Genomic DNA, 20,029 nt, shown 5'->3' on the forward strand with positions numbered 1-20,029 from the left:
ATATATAATTGTTATCTTCAAGTGGTATCTAACAATTAATTTCACATGTTCTCAAATTAAATTGATAACTGAGTTGACTGATATATAAATTAATAGAGTGATTAGTGGATCAAGATATTTATAGAGTGATTTGGTACCTTCGGTCAATCATGCTCTGTTCGCTAGGTGATTACTGACTAGATTATCATGCTGTTTTCTGAGCTAGTCTGATCAACTGATGTTAAGGTAATAAAATGTAATGCAAAAGGTATCCTTCAGGGTGATCATTTCCAAATATGGTTCATTCGTCACTCAAAACTGAACAATTAAAATAAGTTCATAAACAGTACCTGCCATGGTAATCACTTGTACAAGCAAACTTACAATACCTGCAAGTTTAGGACTACCGTAAAATGGAGAAAATCATCCATTGAATTTCAGGTCTCTTGCATCATTTCCATCAGTTCTTGCTTCTGGTTCAAGTGATGCTTCTGATTTTCGATCCACATGTAACCCTCACGAGTTCATTTTATAAGAAATAGGCAGTTGAGTGTCAGATATCCAATTGTTTCTCCCACTTGTTCAGTAAATTATATCTTCAAGTGGTTTAATTTTCAGATGCTGGTTCGGGAGGTCCTCTGGCTATCGGCATCCCAATCTTGTCAAATCCAGATTTGGGCTTCGCGTGGTCAACAAAAATAACACGTCCATTCAATTGCTGCCATAAGTTACCAGTAAGAATTTTAAGTGAAAATCGAGTCATTTGGTAAAAAAATTATGAACACCAATGACTAAAGTTGAAGACCCAAATAAAAAATAAAAAATAAAAGATCTATTTGCATATGTTCCCAAACCTACAACAAATTAACTCTTATTCTGCACGCAGTTTCCTTCAATCAAGCAACAATTAATTACCCTACCATCCTTTAAAATCACCATAGGTAGTGTTTGGAAGTATGGATTTCATACTGTGGATTTGAACAAATTTCAGACCAATTTTTCATTATGTTTTATCCAAATCCAATATAAATTCAAATCCAAGGTCTCTCCAAACATAGGGATCAAGTTTTCCCTTTCTCATGTACTGAGTAACTCATCAGTACCAATATTCATCGTCAATAAATCAAATACTAAAAATGAATTCAAGGCTTGAATCAATTAAAATATAATTAGAATAATGAAAAATGAAAAAAAAATTACAAATTAAAAGATGTTATAATATGAAATATAAATATTATAATAAAAATATAATTACTTAACAATTATTTTACTTTATAATTATATTTCTAAACTCTATCTTTATCCAAGAACAATCCTATTATATATGAAGATTGATGAAAATATTTTTTGGATGATTTTTCTTATTTTTCAATTTTTAGAAATTTTAAGGATTTTCCATTTTAACTTTCATTCATTAAAAAAATTGTGTACAAAAGATGTCAAAGCTCTATATTCAGAACAAATCAAAACTGAAAAATCTGGTACATAAACTACTAATAGAATTTTATTTTTCCTTATCTTACCTTGAATGTCATGCAATACAAAACTTTGCATGGGAGGAAAGAAGAGAAATAAATAAAGCTTTGAATGCAGATCTAAGAAGAGGGAGCTTGGGCAGGGAACACACCTTAGCTGTCACCTCCAACCAGCTTGTGCCTTTCTCCAAGATTTTCGAGCATTTACACTGTTTTCCTAGTCACCTCTGACCAACCATACCGTTCCCCTTTCTTTTCCCACACCTTTCCTCATTTCTGTCTTTCACCTCTTCTAGCTACCTCCATTTTCTCCAGTTCCCTCGTAAACCCAGTGACTCTCCACCCTCCACTTTCTTCAAGAATTCCGAGCAATGCATGGGCGTCAAGTGGAAGAACAGTGTCTTGATCAACAAGAAAAGATTCACTTTCAAAGAGATAGGAAGGTCATGGTGAATTACAAAAAGAACCAGGTTGTTCTTCGTATCCTTCTCAGAGGACGAATCATGACGACTAGCTAGCAACAGAGCTACTGGCTAGTCCTCTTTTTGAAAATATTGAATACTTGTGAAGACTTTGAAAACACCTAATCAAATTATTATGCTTCAATTGAGAGCTAATACAGCTCAACAGTTCATTTCAATGGTGAAGATACTGCATGGGGGTATTCAATTGGATTGCACTCCAGACGGAGAGGAGCCATCTTGGATAAAGTCTGGGAAGCCTTGAAGGAGAGTGCATGTGAGAGCAACCTGGTTAAGAATCAGTAGGTGTTTTGATGCCTCGATTGCATCTCCCTGAACATGGGCACAGTGAGGCATGTTTGGTTTGCGGAATGGAATGGAGTAGTGAAGGAATGGAATTAAAATTTGAATAGATGGCATGATGAAATCAAGTGAAAATTTTGATTCCATTCCTCCAGACCCATTCCACTCCTGCGTACCAAACATGTTTACAAGAATCATTAGCTTTGCTGGCAATCCAACAATAGGGCCTTGGAAAAATTGACCAATATTTTCATGGGGGGATCCAGAAAAAAGAGACAAGATTATGTTTGCAGAAATAATTAAAATTCAAATTTGGTTTCCAGCTTGGGGGCAGCTAAGTTTAACTCAGTTAGCTTCAGGCCCAAATCAAGGACAGATCAGAGTAACCGATTGATAGGTCAAGTAAAGAACAGCTGAAGAAAGGAGGGGATAGAACTAGTGAGCAATCGAAAGAGGTCTAGATCAAAGCCCAATGAAATTATAAGGAGGCACTTGTGAAGGGGTTGCCCAAACCCAATTCTATAGAGGCTCAATCTAAAGTCCACACTACAAGGGGCAGCAATGAACAAAGGATGCAGGGAATACAGGAGCAACTATGACCCGTAACAACAAGTATGACAAGTGGGGAGAATAGAGGCTTCCCAGAGGAAACTCAGACCTTCCAGATGTGATTCTGCAGAGGCTCACCACAAGGTGAATACAAATTTGGGAGCAAGAGGTTTGGATCCACAGAAAGTCTGACACAAGCTTCAAAGAGTATGAGGAAGACTCCCTTAGTTTTCACTCAACTAAAATTGAATGGCTCCTAATCAAGCATTTGTGAAGGAAGGGTTGGGTCTTAAAAGGCAGACATGGGAACAGATCAGGAAAGGTATACTGTAGGAACTTCGGAAGCTGATAGATATTGTGACAATATTATTCAGAAAGGTACATTCCTAGATGAGATCCAGATAAGAAGATCTTTGCCATAATCCCTCAGTTACCCAACATGTAGTCCGGACTCCAGCCACCTACTCATAATTCCCTTGTGCCTAACTTTTTCACAACCAATGTTACATAGAAAGTGAAACATTCCGGTTCATGGAATGGGAATGAGATTGTGGTACGGGCATGCTCTAAAATGTGATTTAGGAGCAAACTTATAGACATATTGATGAAAATTATGTAGTGGCACTCGTATATTTTGGGGAGGATGCTGATGTGTTTCAAAATCTAGAAGAGATTGACATTTTATTTTCTGAAATAGATAAAATTAGGATGGTATTATAATGTTATAATTCTCCACTTTAACTAATAAAAGAATAAGTTATGCGAAAAATATTGAATTATAAATTAGGATCGTTAGATTTACGTTCTGGAATGAAAACAGAATATTTGTAGTTTGTACCAATACATCATTTGCCAGGGTGTTAGCTTTTTCTAGTAACTATGTTCCAACTTTGGTGACAATGGATCTTGGCAATGACAATCCGAAGGCCTCTCAAGTAAATAATTCCTTTTCTGTTAGTAATCCCAGAGTTTCATACACATTTTTAAGTCATCTTTATGCCACAGGGAGTCAATCAGTGAGGGGACTTCCAAAACTGTGGATTTACAGATGATGAGAGAGACTACCAAGCAGCTTAAGGCCTCCCAGGCAAGCTGGGTTTGGCTCTGGTTCTGGAGAATCCTAAAGGAGAGGGGGTTAGATTGAATGCAGGAGGCCTAAGGATAGGAAGAGGGCTAAGAAATTGAGCAAGGAGTTGGAAAGGCTGGCATCATCAGTTTTAACTAGGATAAGGGAGGCAACTCCTCAAGGGTCCTTAGCAGTGTAAAACGAAGCTTCTCTTCTGGAATGTTAGAAGGCTAGGGGGTGGGGGTAAAGGAGTGTGGTTAATAAGGTCAATCTGAACATTTTGCTTCTTTAGGAGACTATGTATAAGGAAGAAACAAGGGTAGCTTCCATAAAGGGTTGCCTCTTGAGGTCCATTTCTTTGTTGGTCTTTTCAAAGATTAAAGGCTTCGAGGATTGGTGATCAAGGTTGTTAGAATCGGGATCCTACATAGGATCATTGGTAGGATCAGATCATGAGTTGTAAGATTCTATTACAAAGTAAAATAAATTAAAAATTTATATATTGGCATTTTATGACAACTCTCAATGAAATAATCCTAAAAACTTTGTAGTAAGTTCAAGAAATTAAAATAAATTTCAGGAATATAGCTCCCTTACTAGCTAGCACCTAACCGTTTTTTCTTTCAACAATTTTGACACTAAAAAAATCTGAATAATCTGGACTGCAAAGTGCTTTGCAGAGGGCAGACTGTTGCTAGCTTATTTATCTAATAATTGTAATTAAAAATAAAAGAAAAAATAATAAAGATAAAAAAAAAATGCCAATCTTAATTCAATGAACTGATGTAAATTTCTCAGCCTCTATGGTTTCGTCATCAGACCATAAGAAGAAGAAGTAGGGGAAAAAAAGAGGAAGAAAAGAAGAAAAGTAAAAGCTTTTTGTTCAAGGAAGAACATTTTGTTAGTCGCAAAGAAAAGAAAAGGAAAAAGAAAGCTATATTCTTTCTATTTTTGGAAAAAGATTAGGTCTCTAGCTTGTCAATAATGAGAGAAAAAGAAGAGGAAGAAAGTACAAGAAGCTACAAAGTTGCCTGCAACTTTAAACTCCCCACTTGATTGTGCAACTCCCTATTTGTTGAAGCTCTCTGACTGATCTCAAAGCTCTCAGTTAGCCTCTACTGTTCCTGGAAGAAGGAACAGTCCAAGCCTACTGTAGACAAGCTAGGAACTGCCTATCAAGAACTCTAAGCTCTCAGAGAGCTTTCAATTTTGAAGGAAAAGAGCTTTCACGAAATGCTCAGCTTTCACGAGATGCTCAACTGCTCTCTTGACTTCAACAAACAGATCCTAGAACATGCTCGTTATTTTGCCCTAATTTTGGTGCATTTGAACCAACTAGACCAATTTTTGTGTCTATTACAAAAGGGGAGTGTTCAAGCCAATAAAAATATATATTGGACCTTTTTCTTTAAAATTTTAAATAGGAAAAATTCATATTCCATTGCACAAGTAGGATTAGTAGGATCGCGATCCTAAGATCCTAATGATCTAGATAAGATCCGACTAAGAGCCTATTTGGTCAAGATCTTCTTAAGATCCAAATCAATTAGGCAAGTTTGGATTGTAGGATTGTAGGATCGCATGATCCAAATCAGGATTTTGATAATCATGGTGGCGGTTCACATTAGTTTATGGACCTAATTCATCCTCCTTGCAAAACACTTGCTTCGATAAGTTAGTTTGGTGTATTTGGCATGTGCAATTCGCATTGGGTGGTGGAGGAAGGTTTTAAATGTTATTTGTATCTTTGGAGATTTTTTTCTTTTCTTTTGAAAGGGGAGGGAGTGGGGGTGAGGTGTGGGGTGTTGAGAATATCTAGCAGGAGGTTCAACTTTTTGAGAATGTGGGCTTAGGGGCATTATATTAAGCAATGACCGCTTTACTACAACACAAGCTAGACAGGCTTCACCTTGTACCCACTGAATCCTGTTCACCAACACATGGGAAGACACTTTTCCACATATAATGCAAGAGACCTTTGCTAGACCTTCCTTTAACCATTGTCTTATGCTTCTGGAGTCTAATTTAATGCATTGTGCCCCACCTACTTTTGTTTCAAAAGCATATGGTAAATGCATCCATCCTTTCAAGAGAGTATGAAAAACCAAGAGGATAGTGTCAAGCTTAGGGGTGGGAAGGGTTTAAATTAATGAACAAAATGAAATATGTCAAGCTGAAGTTAAAACACCAAGGAGGGAAAAAAAAAATCTTTGAAAATATTAAAGAGTCAAAAAGCAACATTTTCTCTGAAATTGTTGTGTTGGATAGGCTCAAGGAGTGTTGTTGTTAGATAAGGAGGCAAGAGCAAGGAGGTCTACCCTTTGCAACAAGTTGAAGGTGTTCTTATTAAGGGAGAATATGAGTTGGCACCACAGAGTGAGAGTGAAGTGAGTCAAGGAAGGGAATCCCCATATGGTTCTTTTCACAGGGTTGCCAATAAGAGGAGGAGGAAAGGCTTCATCAAGGAGTTGGAATTAGATTTGAAGGTAGTGTTTGAGAGCATGGATTTTGGGCCTTGGATTTGGATTTGTGGGGATTTGGAAGGAACTCAATATAATTTTATTCTACGTTTGTCCAAATTCACACAAATCCAAATCCATGGCCCAAAATCCATGATCCCAAACACAAGATTAGGGAATTTGGGGAGGGGGAATTATCATATTGGGGCTAAGATTACAAATTTTTACAAACATCTGTTTACTAAATAGCTCCCAAACAGAATGATAGTGGAGGGTCTTGATTGGAGCCCCATTGAGGCGACTTCAACTCAACAGCTTGAAAGACCTTTTGAAGCTAATGAAAATTTTAAAAGATTTTTTTTTTTTTAAAAAAAATGGCATTTTAGATGAGTAGGGAGAAATTTCTTGGTCCTTATGGTTCACAATGGCCTTTTTTCAAGAGAATTGGGAGGTCTTGCAAGGCGACATCTTGAGGTCTTTCAAGAAGTTACATCATAACAGTGTGGCAGGTAATAGTGTGAATTCTACCTTCTTAGCCCTAATTCCCAAGAAGAAGAGATCTTTGACTCTTTGAGAGTGAGGACTTCAAACCTATTAGTCTTGTCACTAGACCTACAAGATTCTATTCAGGGTTTTTGCTAAGAGATTGCAAAAGGTTTTAAGGGACAAGTTACTGTGACTCAATTGAATTTAATTTAAGACAGACAAATTTTAGAAACCCTATACGTGGCTAATAAGGTGGTGGAGGGACGTGCGGAGGAGGAAGAGGGGCTCTTTTTTAAGTTGGAGTAGAGAAAGCTCAAAAAATGCAATTACAGCTTTTTGGACAAGGTAATTTCTAGGGAAGATTTGGGGAGGTTTCGAGGGACTAAATCAAAGGTTGCCTAAATTTGACCAATTTTCTAGCTATTGTCAATGATCAACCTTGAGAGAGTTTTAAGGATACTAGGGGGCCTACGTAAGGTTAACTGTGTCTGCATTTTTGTTTACCTAGGTGGCGGACACCTTAAGCAAATGCTCGTGCACACTCCCGGCTTGGAATGACCAAAGGTCTTTGCGCTGGGAAGGAGGAAGTGATGGTATCTTACCTTCAATTTTCCAATGATGTTATGTTGTTTCTCAAGGATAATGTCGAGAAATCATGCAAGGTCATTATTTTTTAAAAAATCTTTGAAAAGATTCTGGTTTCAAAAATCAACTTGTCCAACAATCAAGTGTTTATCAATTTGGGCGATAGGGAACTAGAAAGTTTAAAAACCCTAGTAAGTTTTGTTTCCCTTGATTGGTTGCTTTCTTACCTTGGTCACCCTCTTGGGGGCAATCCAAACTACATGCCCCATAGCCTTTTGGATCCCATGATTGGGAGGGTAGGAGATGAGGGGTGGAAAAGGGCAAATTTCTCTTTGGTGGTTTGTGTCACACTCCGGTGCCTCTCTTTCCAAAATCCCTATTTACTTCCTTTCTCTTTTTAGACTGCCTATGAATGCAGCCAAGACTCTAGAGAGGCTGATACGTGACTTACTCAGCTTCTAGGAAGAGTAAGAGAGACCATCTAGATAGCTGGGAGGTTGTTAGAAGATCCAAATTTGAAAGGACATGGGGCTTGGCAATATGATAACCAAAAACATCTCCCTAATAAATGGTTATGGAGGTTACCACCCTTCTTTCTAGGGATTTCCTCTTTTATAGGACTCTCAAAAAAGAGAGTATACAAGCTTACCACCCTTCTTACGGTGTTGGATCATTTTGCTCCTTCCATTAGGGATGATAAGAGGATTTGGGAGGAGTGATTCTTTGAGGTGTTCTCTTCGAAATCATTTTTGTTACATCTCTCAAAAACCCCTTCTCCAAATGTTTTTCCTTGGAGCCACATCATTTGGAAGGCTAAGGTTCCTCTAAAGATCCCGACCTTCATCTAGGCTGTAACTCTAAATGGGATTAATATGCATGATTTGTTACAGGCAAGAAGGCCCTACATGTCTCCTAGTACTGACATGATGTGCTGGAGGTTCAATGAAACAAGCACTCACGTTTCCTCCATTGTAAGGTGGCAACCCACCTTTGCAATCTTGTCTTTTCTTGCTTTGGTAAAGCTTGGGTGGCACTTTGGTCGTGCCACATGGGGTTTTGGATCAAGTAGAAAGGGCTGCATGTTATGGATGATGCGTTGATTGCTATCTTTTGGACTCTCAGATGAAAGGAATGCAAAAGCATTGAAGGGTCCCACACACTTCTCCTTGTTTGTTATTGTATAGAGTAGAGTTCTCTTTTTTTATAGCAAGAGAAGATGAATTCATTAGATAATAATGAATATTCAAAAAGGAGAATAAGAAATCATCTAAAACAAATGAAAGAAAAAGATTTAAAAATAAACAAAAACAATAAAATAAGAAGCAGCAATCAACCTAACAAAGCTAGCCAATCCTGTTGGACATTAGAAAACCTCACTCCTCTAAAGCAACCAGCAGCAGCAGCATACCGAAGTGAGCTAAAAAATGAATCTTCTCCCATAACAAATAGGGGTTCAGCTTTTTCCCCAAAAATATACAAGTATTTCATCCAGCCATAAACCCCACAGAACAGTGAAAACAGAACAATTCCACAAAACACATGCATCTTTTCTTCTAGCAAAACCAAAAAATGAAATGACCAGCTGATCATCCACCAACTCCAGACAAACTAAACTTCCTCCCATTAGGCCAAAAAACTTGCACCATATATTAGAAGCATAAGAGCAATGCTAGAACATGTATAAGAACACATCAGGATAAAGTGCTTGTGCAGGTCTCCTACTTTACAACAGAATGTTGGTGTTAACTCTATAAGATTAAGCAACCATATAAAAGCCTTAATTTTTTAAGGAACTTTCGCTTTCCAAATGATGTTATGGAGCAGACAGGATATACTAGCATTAGTCAAAAAATCATAGAAGGCTTCGCACGAATGAACCCCCAAAGAATTTCATTTTATTTTATTAGTAAAGAGAGATATTACAAAATAAGGCATCAAGGGAATGTCACCCAAGTACAATGGAAACAATGTAAAACAACACAACCCTCACTAAGCTGTGTAAAGGAAATCAGGGATTACAAAAAATGTCCCTCCCAAGCAGAGCCCAGTTTGCCAATTAGAAATCATGGCCATCGTCACAAGCCGAGCTTGTTCAGGGCATTATACTTGCTTGTGACCACTTGCCTTGTGCATTTGGGATGAGATTTTATCATGTAAATATTAGTGTAGGGTTATTTTTCAAAGATAGTTTTTCCCTAGGCTAAAAAAGGAAGTATAACTCCTCGGTCATATTAATGTTTCCTAGTGCCAGAGTGAGAATAGCATAGAAAGATCTTTAGGGGAGGGTGAGTATTCATCAGCTTGTAAAACTCACTAACTATTGTCAACGTTTTTAGCCTACTTGCCTTCCACGCTAGACACACATGGTTAACAGAGGTGTTGATAATGAATTACATTGCTTCAATGTTTACTGCTCAAGTGTCATTGCTTTCATAAGTTGCTTATTGCTTCCGCTTATATCTGCTTGAATGACAATGAACATGTTTTGTTGGTGAATTGTGGTAAATGCTAGGCTGGCTAGTTAAACAAGAGAGCTTTAGCTAGCGCCGCACAGTCCATTCACAAAGGTGTGAAATATTTGGCCCGTGACACCATCCAGCGGTCCTTGAACATGCAGGGGAGAGACTGTTCCCTCGATAGCTCTCCTGTTTCCTTCCCTCCATACATCCCAAAAAATCACAAGGGGAACGAGGGAAAGAGCCTTTCTTCTACCCTTATTGGAGCTGATCCCTTTCCAAGCCCAGAACTCACCTTCCATAGCTCCTGCGATGACCCACTTTTTCTTGACCATGGAAATGGCCACGCTCCAGAAATTTCTGGTCCAAGAGCAATGTAGAAAGATGTGATCTACAGGTTCAGCCTGCTCCAGGCATAAGAAGCACATATTAACAAGAGGTAAGCCCCTTTTTTGGAGGTTGTCGATGGCAAGGTCTTAAATTTCAATTTCCACTCATATTTCGAAGCTCCAAAAGTACGGAAATTTCGATGTCGGTGTCAATTTCGATTTCGATTTGAAAAAAATTAACGGAAATCAACATCAAAACATGGAATTCTTTGTGAAACTTTAGAAATGGTTAACAAACATAACAATGAAGTTTTATGACTAATATATTGCAAGTTAAATACATCTACGTTGTGTATGAGGTGGAAAAGTCGTAATATAGTATGTGTATCAAATATATTTGTAAGATAATGTACATTAAACATATTCAGCTAATAGAAATGAAATACATAAACCATTTAAATATTATTTATTATACAAATAATGATATTTTAGAAATGAATGGTTAAATAAAATGTGTTATAAGTTTATTTTTTCATATAATTTCAAAAGAATTTGTAATAATCTTTTGTTTCGATAAAAATAAATAAAATAAACTAAGAGAGAAATTTCACTTGACTCCTAAATCTCTTATTTGAATTCCGAGGAAATTTCATCGTATAGTTAAAATTTTGACTAGTTTCGCTAAAATTTTGAGATTTTGATAAATTTTGGGATGATTCGTTGAGATTTCAACGGAAATTATGCAAGATGGAAATCAACTGCCATTTTGATTTCGAAGATGATGGAAACTGGAAATTTCAACGAAAGTTTCAACAATTTCGTGGAAATTTAAGACCATGGTCAATGGTAAGGATCTCCCCAAGAGCTGCCTCCCATGTGAAAAAAGCAACCTTTGTGGGAGCTGCAGTTTCCAAATGAGTTTCCAAGGGAAATTGCTGCTGCTCTCCACCAGGTTGATAAGAAGTATAAAACATGACCTGACCTTAAAGTTTCCATCTTTGCCCATGGTTGGGCTCATCAGTTATGGCCTGGCACTAGGTTTTGTAAAGACTGCTGAAGAAATCTGTAAGATTGTCAATCTCCAAGTCAAAAGCATTCCTAATCAAGGGAATACTCCAGAACATACCCTGATTAGTGAGCTCCAAGAAGGGCTGTTCATGGTTCAGTTACCCAAACCAAATTTCAAAAAACTACACTGAACCGAGGGTTCCAGTTCAGTGTTTTTGTGAACTGAAACTCATACAAACTCATCGGCTAACAAACAGTCTGGTTACCCAAAAGTTATGTTCAGTTATCCCATCAGAACCAATTCTCACAACATCAAGCTTTTTTATTTAAAAAAAAAATTTGTTTACATTTTGATTTAGTATGTGCAATCGCACTTTATTTATATAAATCAATCATCCAAAAATACTTGTACATACTATTTCGTAACTTTAGGATTTACTATCTATTGTTATATAAAATATATAATATAAATAATGTATTGTTATATAAAATATATAATACAAATAATATATCTGTATCCGTTTGGTTAGGATAACCATCAGTTTATGAACATTAAAAGCCAAAATCGAAAACTGTAAAAAAAATATGAACCAAAACCAAACCGAACAAATCGGTTTGCCAAATTTTCAGTTCGATTCAGGTTGGATTTTCAAATCATTTCAATTTTCAAACATTTTTTAACAGCCATAACTCCAGGTGCTGACTAATAAGAGCATCTTTGTCACAAGCTAAGCTGAAGATAGAAGGTTATTTAGTGCTGAGCTGAGACTTGCCACAGCAGATATCATGCCAAAAGAACAGATCCTCCCCATTCCCTAGATAAAAACAAATGAGTGAGAAGAATTTAACCCATTCTCTCCTGATGTATCTCCAAACACCTATACCATGGGCTCCATTCAACTCTTTCGAGGCCCAGCCATTACGATGGAGGCCACATTTGGCAGCAATGATTTCCCTTAAAAAAATGATTCTTCCCCTTCATGAATCTCCAAAGCCACTTCCTGGAAGGGCTTTGTTGAAACTGGGATGAGATTTAAGGCTTAAACGGCTAAGCCTCCATTCTTAAAGACCATGAATTGACTATCCACCCTAGAGGAAGGACAACAACTCTCCACCAACACCAACAAGGAAGTCAGCTCCTCCACCTCCCTTTCATTTAGAGTTCTATAGAAGTTGGAGTCCCAAGAAAGCAAATGACCATCAGAAATCAAGGAGGAGATAATAAATTCATTATGTCTCGAAGTTGGGCAGTAAACAAGAGGAAAATAATAGGATAAAACAGTATAGTCCACCCAAATATCTACCCAAAAACAAATTCAAGAACCATTACTCAAAAAAAAATTCTAGGGAATAAATAGGAGGTATGTCTAAGAAATACACATCCATGGGGTTTTTTTTTTTTGAAGAACTTCTACTTCTCATATTAGCATCCCACACATTCACATGTAAGCCAGATTTACTTTTAATGATTTTACACCGAAAAAGAGTACTCTTAAGGGAAACCGCCATAACCATTTAGCCAAAAGAGCAGTATTTCAGATACCAACTTACCAAGACCCTCCCAGCCAACTTAGACCTACACAACACACAATCTCCTAATTAACCAGATGATCCCTCTTATAACCAACCCCAAACCAAAAATCTCTCGTAATCTTCTCAAGCTTACTAGCTATCCCACCTAAATACTAAAACAGACAAATAATAAAGATGGATACTAACCAGACAAACCTGAATAAGAGTGATCCAATCCCTAAGGAAAATAACACACCTTTCCACCCATTTAAACACTTAAGACACTCTCTCCGGTAGTAGATCCCAAAAACCCACAGAATTGGTATTACCACCAAAAGTAGCTCCTAGATAAGACAGGGGCCAATGGCTCAATCCAGAAGACCACAACCCGCTAAGAAAGCCAACTCCCTAAATCTATTGGAAGACAAATTAATAGCAGCAATACAGCTCCTCCCCAAATCAATTTTAAGCCCATAACCTTCTCAGAGATTTGAAGAAGATTTAGAATGTTCAAAAAAATAATTTCTACAATCACATAAGAAAAACATACTATGAGTGTATGACCAACAAATTGAAAATGGGGCATACGAACACCCTCTCTACCAACATCCAGCCCTTTTACAAAACCCTTGTCAACCACCCTCTCTACTATTCTACTCCAAACATCAACCCTTAATACAAAAAAAGAAAGGAGATAAGGGATCCCCTTGTCTAACAGCCATCATCACTCTAAATCACAATTTAGGTTCTCCACTCGCAATAAGTCAAAAGAAAGCATTAGACCTCGCATCCAAAATCACCATCTCCCCCTCCCCCAAAAAAACAGTTCTTGCAAACAAAACCAACCCCATCGTAAGCCATTTCAAAATCCAATTTAAAAATGGTGCCCTTCTAACTCCTACAAACTTTCTCCACTACCTTATTAGCAACCAAAATAGCATCCACAATCTGCCTAACACCCCCCCCCCCCCCAACTTAAAAATGGTGCCCTTCTCACTCCTACAAATTTTCTCCACTACCTCATTAGCAACCAAAATAGCATCCACAATCTGCCTAAAAACCCCCCCCCCCCCTCAAATGCATTTTCAGCCCTAGAAACAGTCTCATCTAACACAGAACTCGACTTATTAGCCAGCACTTACGCTATGACCTTAAAAACTAATCACTAAACTAATAGGTCCAAAATCAGCAATCTTAATAGATCTATTCCTCTTAGGCACCAAAGTAATGAATGTGGAGTTAATACTCTTGCTCAGGATCCCATTCCAGTACAATTCATTAAAGACCTTCAACAAATCCACCCAAACCACATCCCAACAATCTTGAAATAAATAAATAAATATTAAACCATATGGACACTGAGCCTTATCCTCTCCATCTAAACACTGTTATATTCACTTCCTCCTCCTCAAAAAGTATTTCCAACCAACTCACAAGATCTTTGAAAATGGGGTACCAATCTAAACCCTGAATCATAGGCCTACAAACATCCTCCTCCAAGAAAAGATTTTTGAAAAATTTAGTGATCTCATTTGCAATCAAATGAGGAGCAAAGATAATCCCATACCCTCCCAAATCCAATTACCTAGTCATGGTGGTCCTCAACTTCCCATTAGCCAACTTGTGAAAAAGTTTCGAATTTACAGTTGCCCTGTTTCACCAATTTAAATTTAGTCATTTGCCTCTAACTCCTCATTTCATAAAAATCAAATCCTTCAACTCATTTTTCAATGAGACCTGTTTAGCATTCTCAACCGCCGGAAGGCTAACACCTTCCTCTTCTCTATCTAATGATCCAACCCAAAATGCTAGCCTTTTTCATCGTAATAACCCCAAAAACCTCCCTATCCCAATTTTTCAGAGTCTCTTTAAGATGCTTGAGCTTCCTGAACCTAAATCCTTGTCAACCCCTCTCCAAATTCTCACTCCAAGAATCTCTAACCAAAGAAGGAAAAGAATCATGATCAAGCCACATATTTTCTCAAACTGAAAAGGGGAAGGATCCGATTTTACCTTACAAGATTACAACATGGTAGAGGGGTGTTCTTGGCTTCTTTTTGCGCCCATTCATTTGGATTTTTTTAGGGTTTATTGCTGTCCAACCTTCAAATGGATTGGAAGAGGCAGCTCTACTGTAATCCTTTTGGCTATAACTCCTTGTTGTTAGAGGACACCTAGTCCTCATTTATTGTACTTTGTTTCGGTCCTTAACAATTTTTTTCTTATCCAAAAAAAAAACAAAACAAAACTACAAACCGACAACAAAAAGTAATAACTAACAATGCAAACCAAAAAATGAAACACACTGTTGTCACATGTTCTTCACTGTAATTTCTTTTAATAGACGAAGAAGAAGACAATATTATTAAAACTGAGAATCAGAGAACATGATTTAGAGGACAAGGAGTCCTCCACAGGATACTAGGAAAGCAGAAAAACTATAATAATAATAATAATAATAAAAGTATCCATTACAAAATTGCTGCCCTCCAATCTCTTATGAGCAAGGTCTTAAATTTTGATTTCGACTCAAATTTCGAAGCTCCAAAAGTACGGAAATTTCGATTTCGATGTCAATTTCGATTTCGATTTGAAAAAATAATGGAAATTGGTAAAGCATGGAATTCTTTGTGAAACTTTAGAAATGGTTAACAAACATAATAATATAAGTTTTAAGAATAATATATTACAAATTAAATACATCTATGTTTTGTATGAAGTGGAAAAGTTGTAAAATATTATGTGTACAAACATATTTGTAAGATAATGTACATTAAACATATTCAGTTAATACAAATGAAATTAATAAATCATTTAAAAATTATTTATTATTCAAATAATGATAATTTAGACATTAATGGTTAAATAAAATGTTATTGTAAGTTTATTTTTTCATATAATTTCAAAAGCACTTGTAATAATCTTTTGTTTCGGTAAAATAAACTAAAAGAGAAATTTCACTTCACACCTAAATCTCTCATTTGAATTCTGACGAAATTTTATTGTATAGTTAAAATTTCGACAAGTTTCGCTAAAATTTCGAGATTTCGATAAATTTCAGATGATTCATTGATATTCCAACGGAAATTATGCAAGATGGAAATCGACTGCCATTTCGATTTCGAGGGTGACGGAAATCAGAAATTTTGACAATTTCGTGGAAATTTAAGTCCATGCTTATGAGGTAGGACAGCGAAAGACCCCAAAAAAATCCAAAAGAAGGCACGCACAATGAAGCTACAAGAAAGTCCCTCTATCTAACAAAAGCCGTGAGCAGGTTGATCGACCTTTAAAAATCCTAGCATTCCCCTCAATCCACAAGGTGCAAAGGAAGGCAAAAACAGCCTCACTCGAAAGTGCTCTACCATTTCTTTTCTTTCCAAAACCCCAAAAGTTAATCAATGGCAAGTCGCCCACCTTTTCTAGAGCCACCCAATCTTTCCCCCGCCAAAGTAAAAAGGGCAATCAAGCTGTGATTGCACCTTGCAAGCATGAAAAGAAGGGCATTTGATTCATTGCTTTTACAACACTTGTAAGATTGAAAACTTGATAGGGCATTCTCCCCTGAAGCAAATCACGCATGTTAATCCTTTTCAAGATCACCACCCAAACAAAAGTCCGAATCTTCCCCATCACCATAGCCATCCAAAGAATGTGATTTCAAGGAAAAAGGTTAGGTGTGTGAGTTTTCAAAAGGTGAGAGAGGAAAGATTTGGAAGTAAACATGCCCGAGGAGTCCCCCCCCCCCACTCTCTCACCCTCACTAAAAGAGGGAATGTGCTGGTCCAAAACTGAAAAATGACAGTGAGGTCATCAAACTCTCTTTCATTGAGATTCTTGAAGAAATGGGAATCCCTAGAAAGACCCCCCAAGAAGAAATAAAGGGGTGGATGGGAGCATTATGAAGTGATAAAAGCTTTAAAAATACCAGGAACGCTCAGCTCCAATATTCTTCACTGTCTTGCAATGTTAATAGGAAATAAGAAACAGAAATGGTATCAAACAACCACTGATAAAAAATTTAAAAATAAAATAATAAATAATAAATAAAAAAACGAGAAATGTAAATCCTACATACCTTTCCATTCATTTCTGAAATTGCTTTGTGAGCTTCATCCTCTGATGCAAAGGTCACAAAGCCAAAACCTTTTGACCTGTCTGAAACTCTATCCATCACAATTTTAGCTGGACAAAGAAACAAAATTAAGCTCTAGTTGATTGAATATTTCTAGCTTAAATAAGGATAATAAAAAATTATCAAAGGAAATCTACACCAAGAAGTAGGTACCATCAACAACTTGGCCATATTGAGAAAATGCTTCTGACAGTTCCTTCTCTGAGGTGTAAAATGACAGCCCTGCAATATGCAATTGAGAAAGTTGGGATGAAAAAATTGTGAGCAGAAAGTTGGGGGTGGCAGTACATATAATATGTCAATGGTAAAGTCAGCATTCTTAAAGGGTACAAATAATGCCACGCATCCTTGTGAACTTCAGCAAACTTGGGGTACAACAAGGTAATTAATTTGTCCAAAACTTTAAAGCTAATGAACCAAAATTTTAAACTTATAAAGCTACATATAGTCAGCATTCTTAGGGCAGAAATTTGGTTTGCTCAGTTCCCTTTTGCAACAACCAAAAACTACAGAATTGAAAAATTGAAACTACTATAGAATGGAAACAAACCAAAACCCAGCCATGGTGAGGCAGGTTTGGGAGATTATGAAGACAGCTCATTAGTAGTCAGCAGCATTCACCACACACAAACACCCTGCCCCACCACCACAAATTTTTTCCATCCTTTCCTTGAAAAGCAACAAGAAATTTTCCATCCAAAAAGCGTTAACTAGATATAAATACCCTATGAAAAGGAGCCAAAGAAAAAGTATTCCTTAGTCCAAAAGAATAATATCATACCACTTCTCTTCAATCTTCACCAATGAATTTTCAAGCCTATCAAAAGCCCAAGCATTCCTTTCTATCCAAGTAATCCCAATCAAAGCAAAGAACATACCACAATCTTGTTGCTTGCTCAGTTGCTCTACAATGAGAGCCCCTCCATTCCACCTCTCTACTACCATCAAAAGAACCTCAAGAGAAGAAAAATCAAACACCAAAATGTTCTCACCAAAAAAATTCTCATAAGCAGTTTGGATTCTCACATCTGCATCCCATCTAGTCATGCCAAATTTTCTTTTAATCAGCTTCTTCCAAAGGGAGTTCACCTCCAAGGGAAACTAATGTAGCCATTTTCCCATTAGATATGTGGTTTCAAACACTAATATACCAAGACCCAACACACTCCCCACCCCCTTCGCAACCATAGACCTACAGATACTAACAAACAAATATATGAATGCTAACGTTGGTGCAACGGTAGAGTTGTCGACGCATGACCTAGAGCCTAGGGGTCACAGGTTCGAGGGTTGAAAGGCGCAAAAACAACCTCTTGCAAAAAATGCAAGGTAATATTGCGTACTATAGACACATTGTGGTCTGCCCCTTTTTCGGACCCTCCATACACAGGAGCTTCATGCACCAAGCTGGCCTCCCCCCACCCCTAACCCAAGGAAATCCAATATGATCATTTGTATCTTACATGTGACCTTGTATGGAATTCTAAACAAATACAAAAAGTAAAAGTAAAAAAAAAAAAAAAATAGCGGCAAGACAAGCATGAAATAAAGTTCTGTCCTCACAGACAGAAAACAAGGTATCCTTTGAACCATCAAGCTGCTTAGACACTTTAGCCACTGTAGTATCCCAAAAAGCTAATGATTGAGCGTGTTCACACAAAGAAATCCCTAGATAAGCCAAAAGACAATCTAAAACACCGCATCCAGCTAAAGAAGCAAGTTATGAAGATCTAGTCGGGCTCAAATTAATGGCAGATAAACCACTTTTATCCAATTAGCTTTAGACCAGACAACCTCTCAAAAAACTACAAGAGAGTAAGAACATTCTTGAAATATTCTCTGTACTCGGGACAGAAAAAACAAACTAACAAGCCAAAAAGAAAAAAAAAACAGAAAACAAAAACAATGGTAGCATCCGCCAACTGCAAGTGTGAGACAACAACACACTTAACTCCCTATAGCAATCCCCTCAACAAAACCTCCATCCACAAACCATCCGTCACCTTAATGGAACTATTCTTAGGCCATAAAGCGATAAAAGTTGAATTAATGCTCTTATTGATAGCCTCACTCAAACAAAACTCCTGAAAGAAAAAAAAAAAAAAATTCTTCAACTCAACCATCACCACATCCCAAAAACAGAAAACATATTAAATCTCTCTGGACTAGGAGCCTTATCCCTCTCCGTCCCAAACATAGCAACCGTCACCTCCTCCTCAAAAGGCCTCCCCAATCTGGCATCAGATCATTAAAAAAAAAGGACACCCTTCCAAACACTCAATCATCGGTCTAAAGTAATCTTCCTCCGAACAAAGTAATCTCTCTCTCTCTCTCTCTCTCTAAAAATCCTTCCCTGAACCCAGTTGCATAAAACTACCAAGTTCTTTGAGCGCGAAGAATTCAAAACAACAAAAAGCATACGATTTTCAAGGTATTGGTTTCTTTTCTTTCCCCAAGTTCTCTCAGCAACGAAACGGGAAAGCAGCGAGAGATGGAAAGCAAGCGAATGAAAATACAGTCGAAGAAAGGCAATAGACGCATTCGACAATACACAAATTAACATTGACGCAAGTATAATATTTTGCATAGAGAAAGTGTACCTCCAACGAAAAGCTTAGAAACGAAGCCTCTGCAAGAAATGAGAAGAGCAGGGGGGAGAACAGAGGAGGAAGATGACGATATTCTGGATATGGTGGGGTTCGAGAAGGCCACATGCCCCGAAAACTGCAGCGAGATTCTTCTAAGTGCTGCCATCGGTTGCGCGGGAGCTCACCACATGGCGACTGTAATCGCGGCCCCGCGCGGGGGGGGGGGGGGGGGTGGGGTGCTGATAGAGCTTTGAGCGTGAGAGAGGGAGAGAGAGAGAGAGAGAGAGAGAGAGAGACGGCGCAGTGCTAACGGGAATGTTTTGTGAGCTTGTACCAAAATAGGGTTGTAGAAAACTCAAAATACTTAGGCCTAAACATAATACGATATTAAGGTTATCCGCACCTTGAAGTTGCGGACAAATCAAATTGGTGATTTGTGTTTGCGTCTTCAACATGCGGACGCAATGTGGGCAGAGTAGTCTACCTCTTTCTTCCACCTTCCCTTCTCTCTTCTTTTTTCTTTACCTTTTTACTTTCATTTGCCCTTTCCCTTATTAAATGCAAATTAATATGCTTTTCGTTTTGTTTCATCCATTTTTGTTTCACTTCCCCCAAGAGCTTAGGATTTCTATTATAAT

The 20,029-nt window shown here is 37.5% G+C and overlaps 1 protein-coding gene across 2 annotated transcripts; it reads right to left on the bottom strand.

The window, feature by feature from the left end:
• Positions 1-236: 236 nt before the first annotated feature.
• LOC131160452 (small RNA-binding protein 11, chloroplastic) lies at positions 237-19,829 on the bottom strand. 2 transcript variants are annotated; one of them, XM_058116156.1, is made up of 4 exons: positions 19,404-19,829; positions 16,957-17,025; positions 16,747-16,853; positions 237-697 (listed from the first exon to the last, which is right to left on the bottom strand). In XM_058116156.1, the coding sequence occupies exons 1-4, from the start codon at positions 19,555-19,557 to the stop codon at positions 587-589; spliced, it is 441 nt and encodes a 146-aa protein (XP_057972139.1). In that variant the 5' UTR covers positions 19,558-19,829; the 3' UTR covers positions 237-586. The 2 variants fall into 2 exon arrangements, with proteins under 2 accessions (XP_057972139.1, XP_057972148.1); XM_058116165.1 differs by lacking the exon at positions 237-697 and adding an exon at positions 1,613-1,855 and having other exon boundaries at positions 19,404-19,613.
• Positions 19,830-20,029: the final 200 nt, after the last annotated feature.

The sequence above is a fragment of the Malania oleifera genome, chromosome 1 (genome assembly GCF_029873635.1).
Source record: "Malania oleifera isolate guangnan ecotype guangnan chromosome 1, ASM2987363v1, whole genome shotgun sequence".
Taxonomy (NCBI): Eukaryota; Viridiplantae; Streptophyta; class Magnoliopsida; order Santalales; family Ximeniaceae; genus Malania; species Malania oleifera.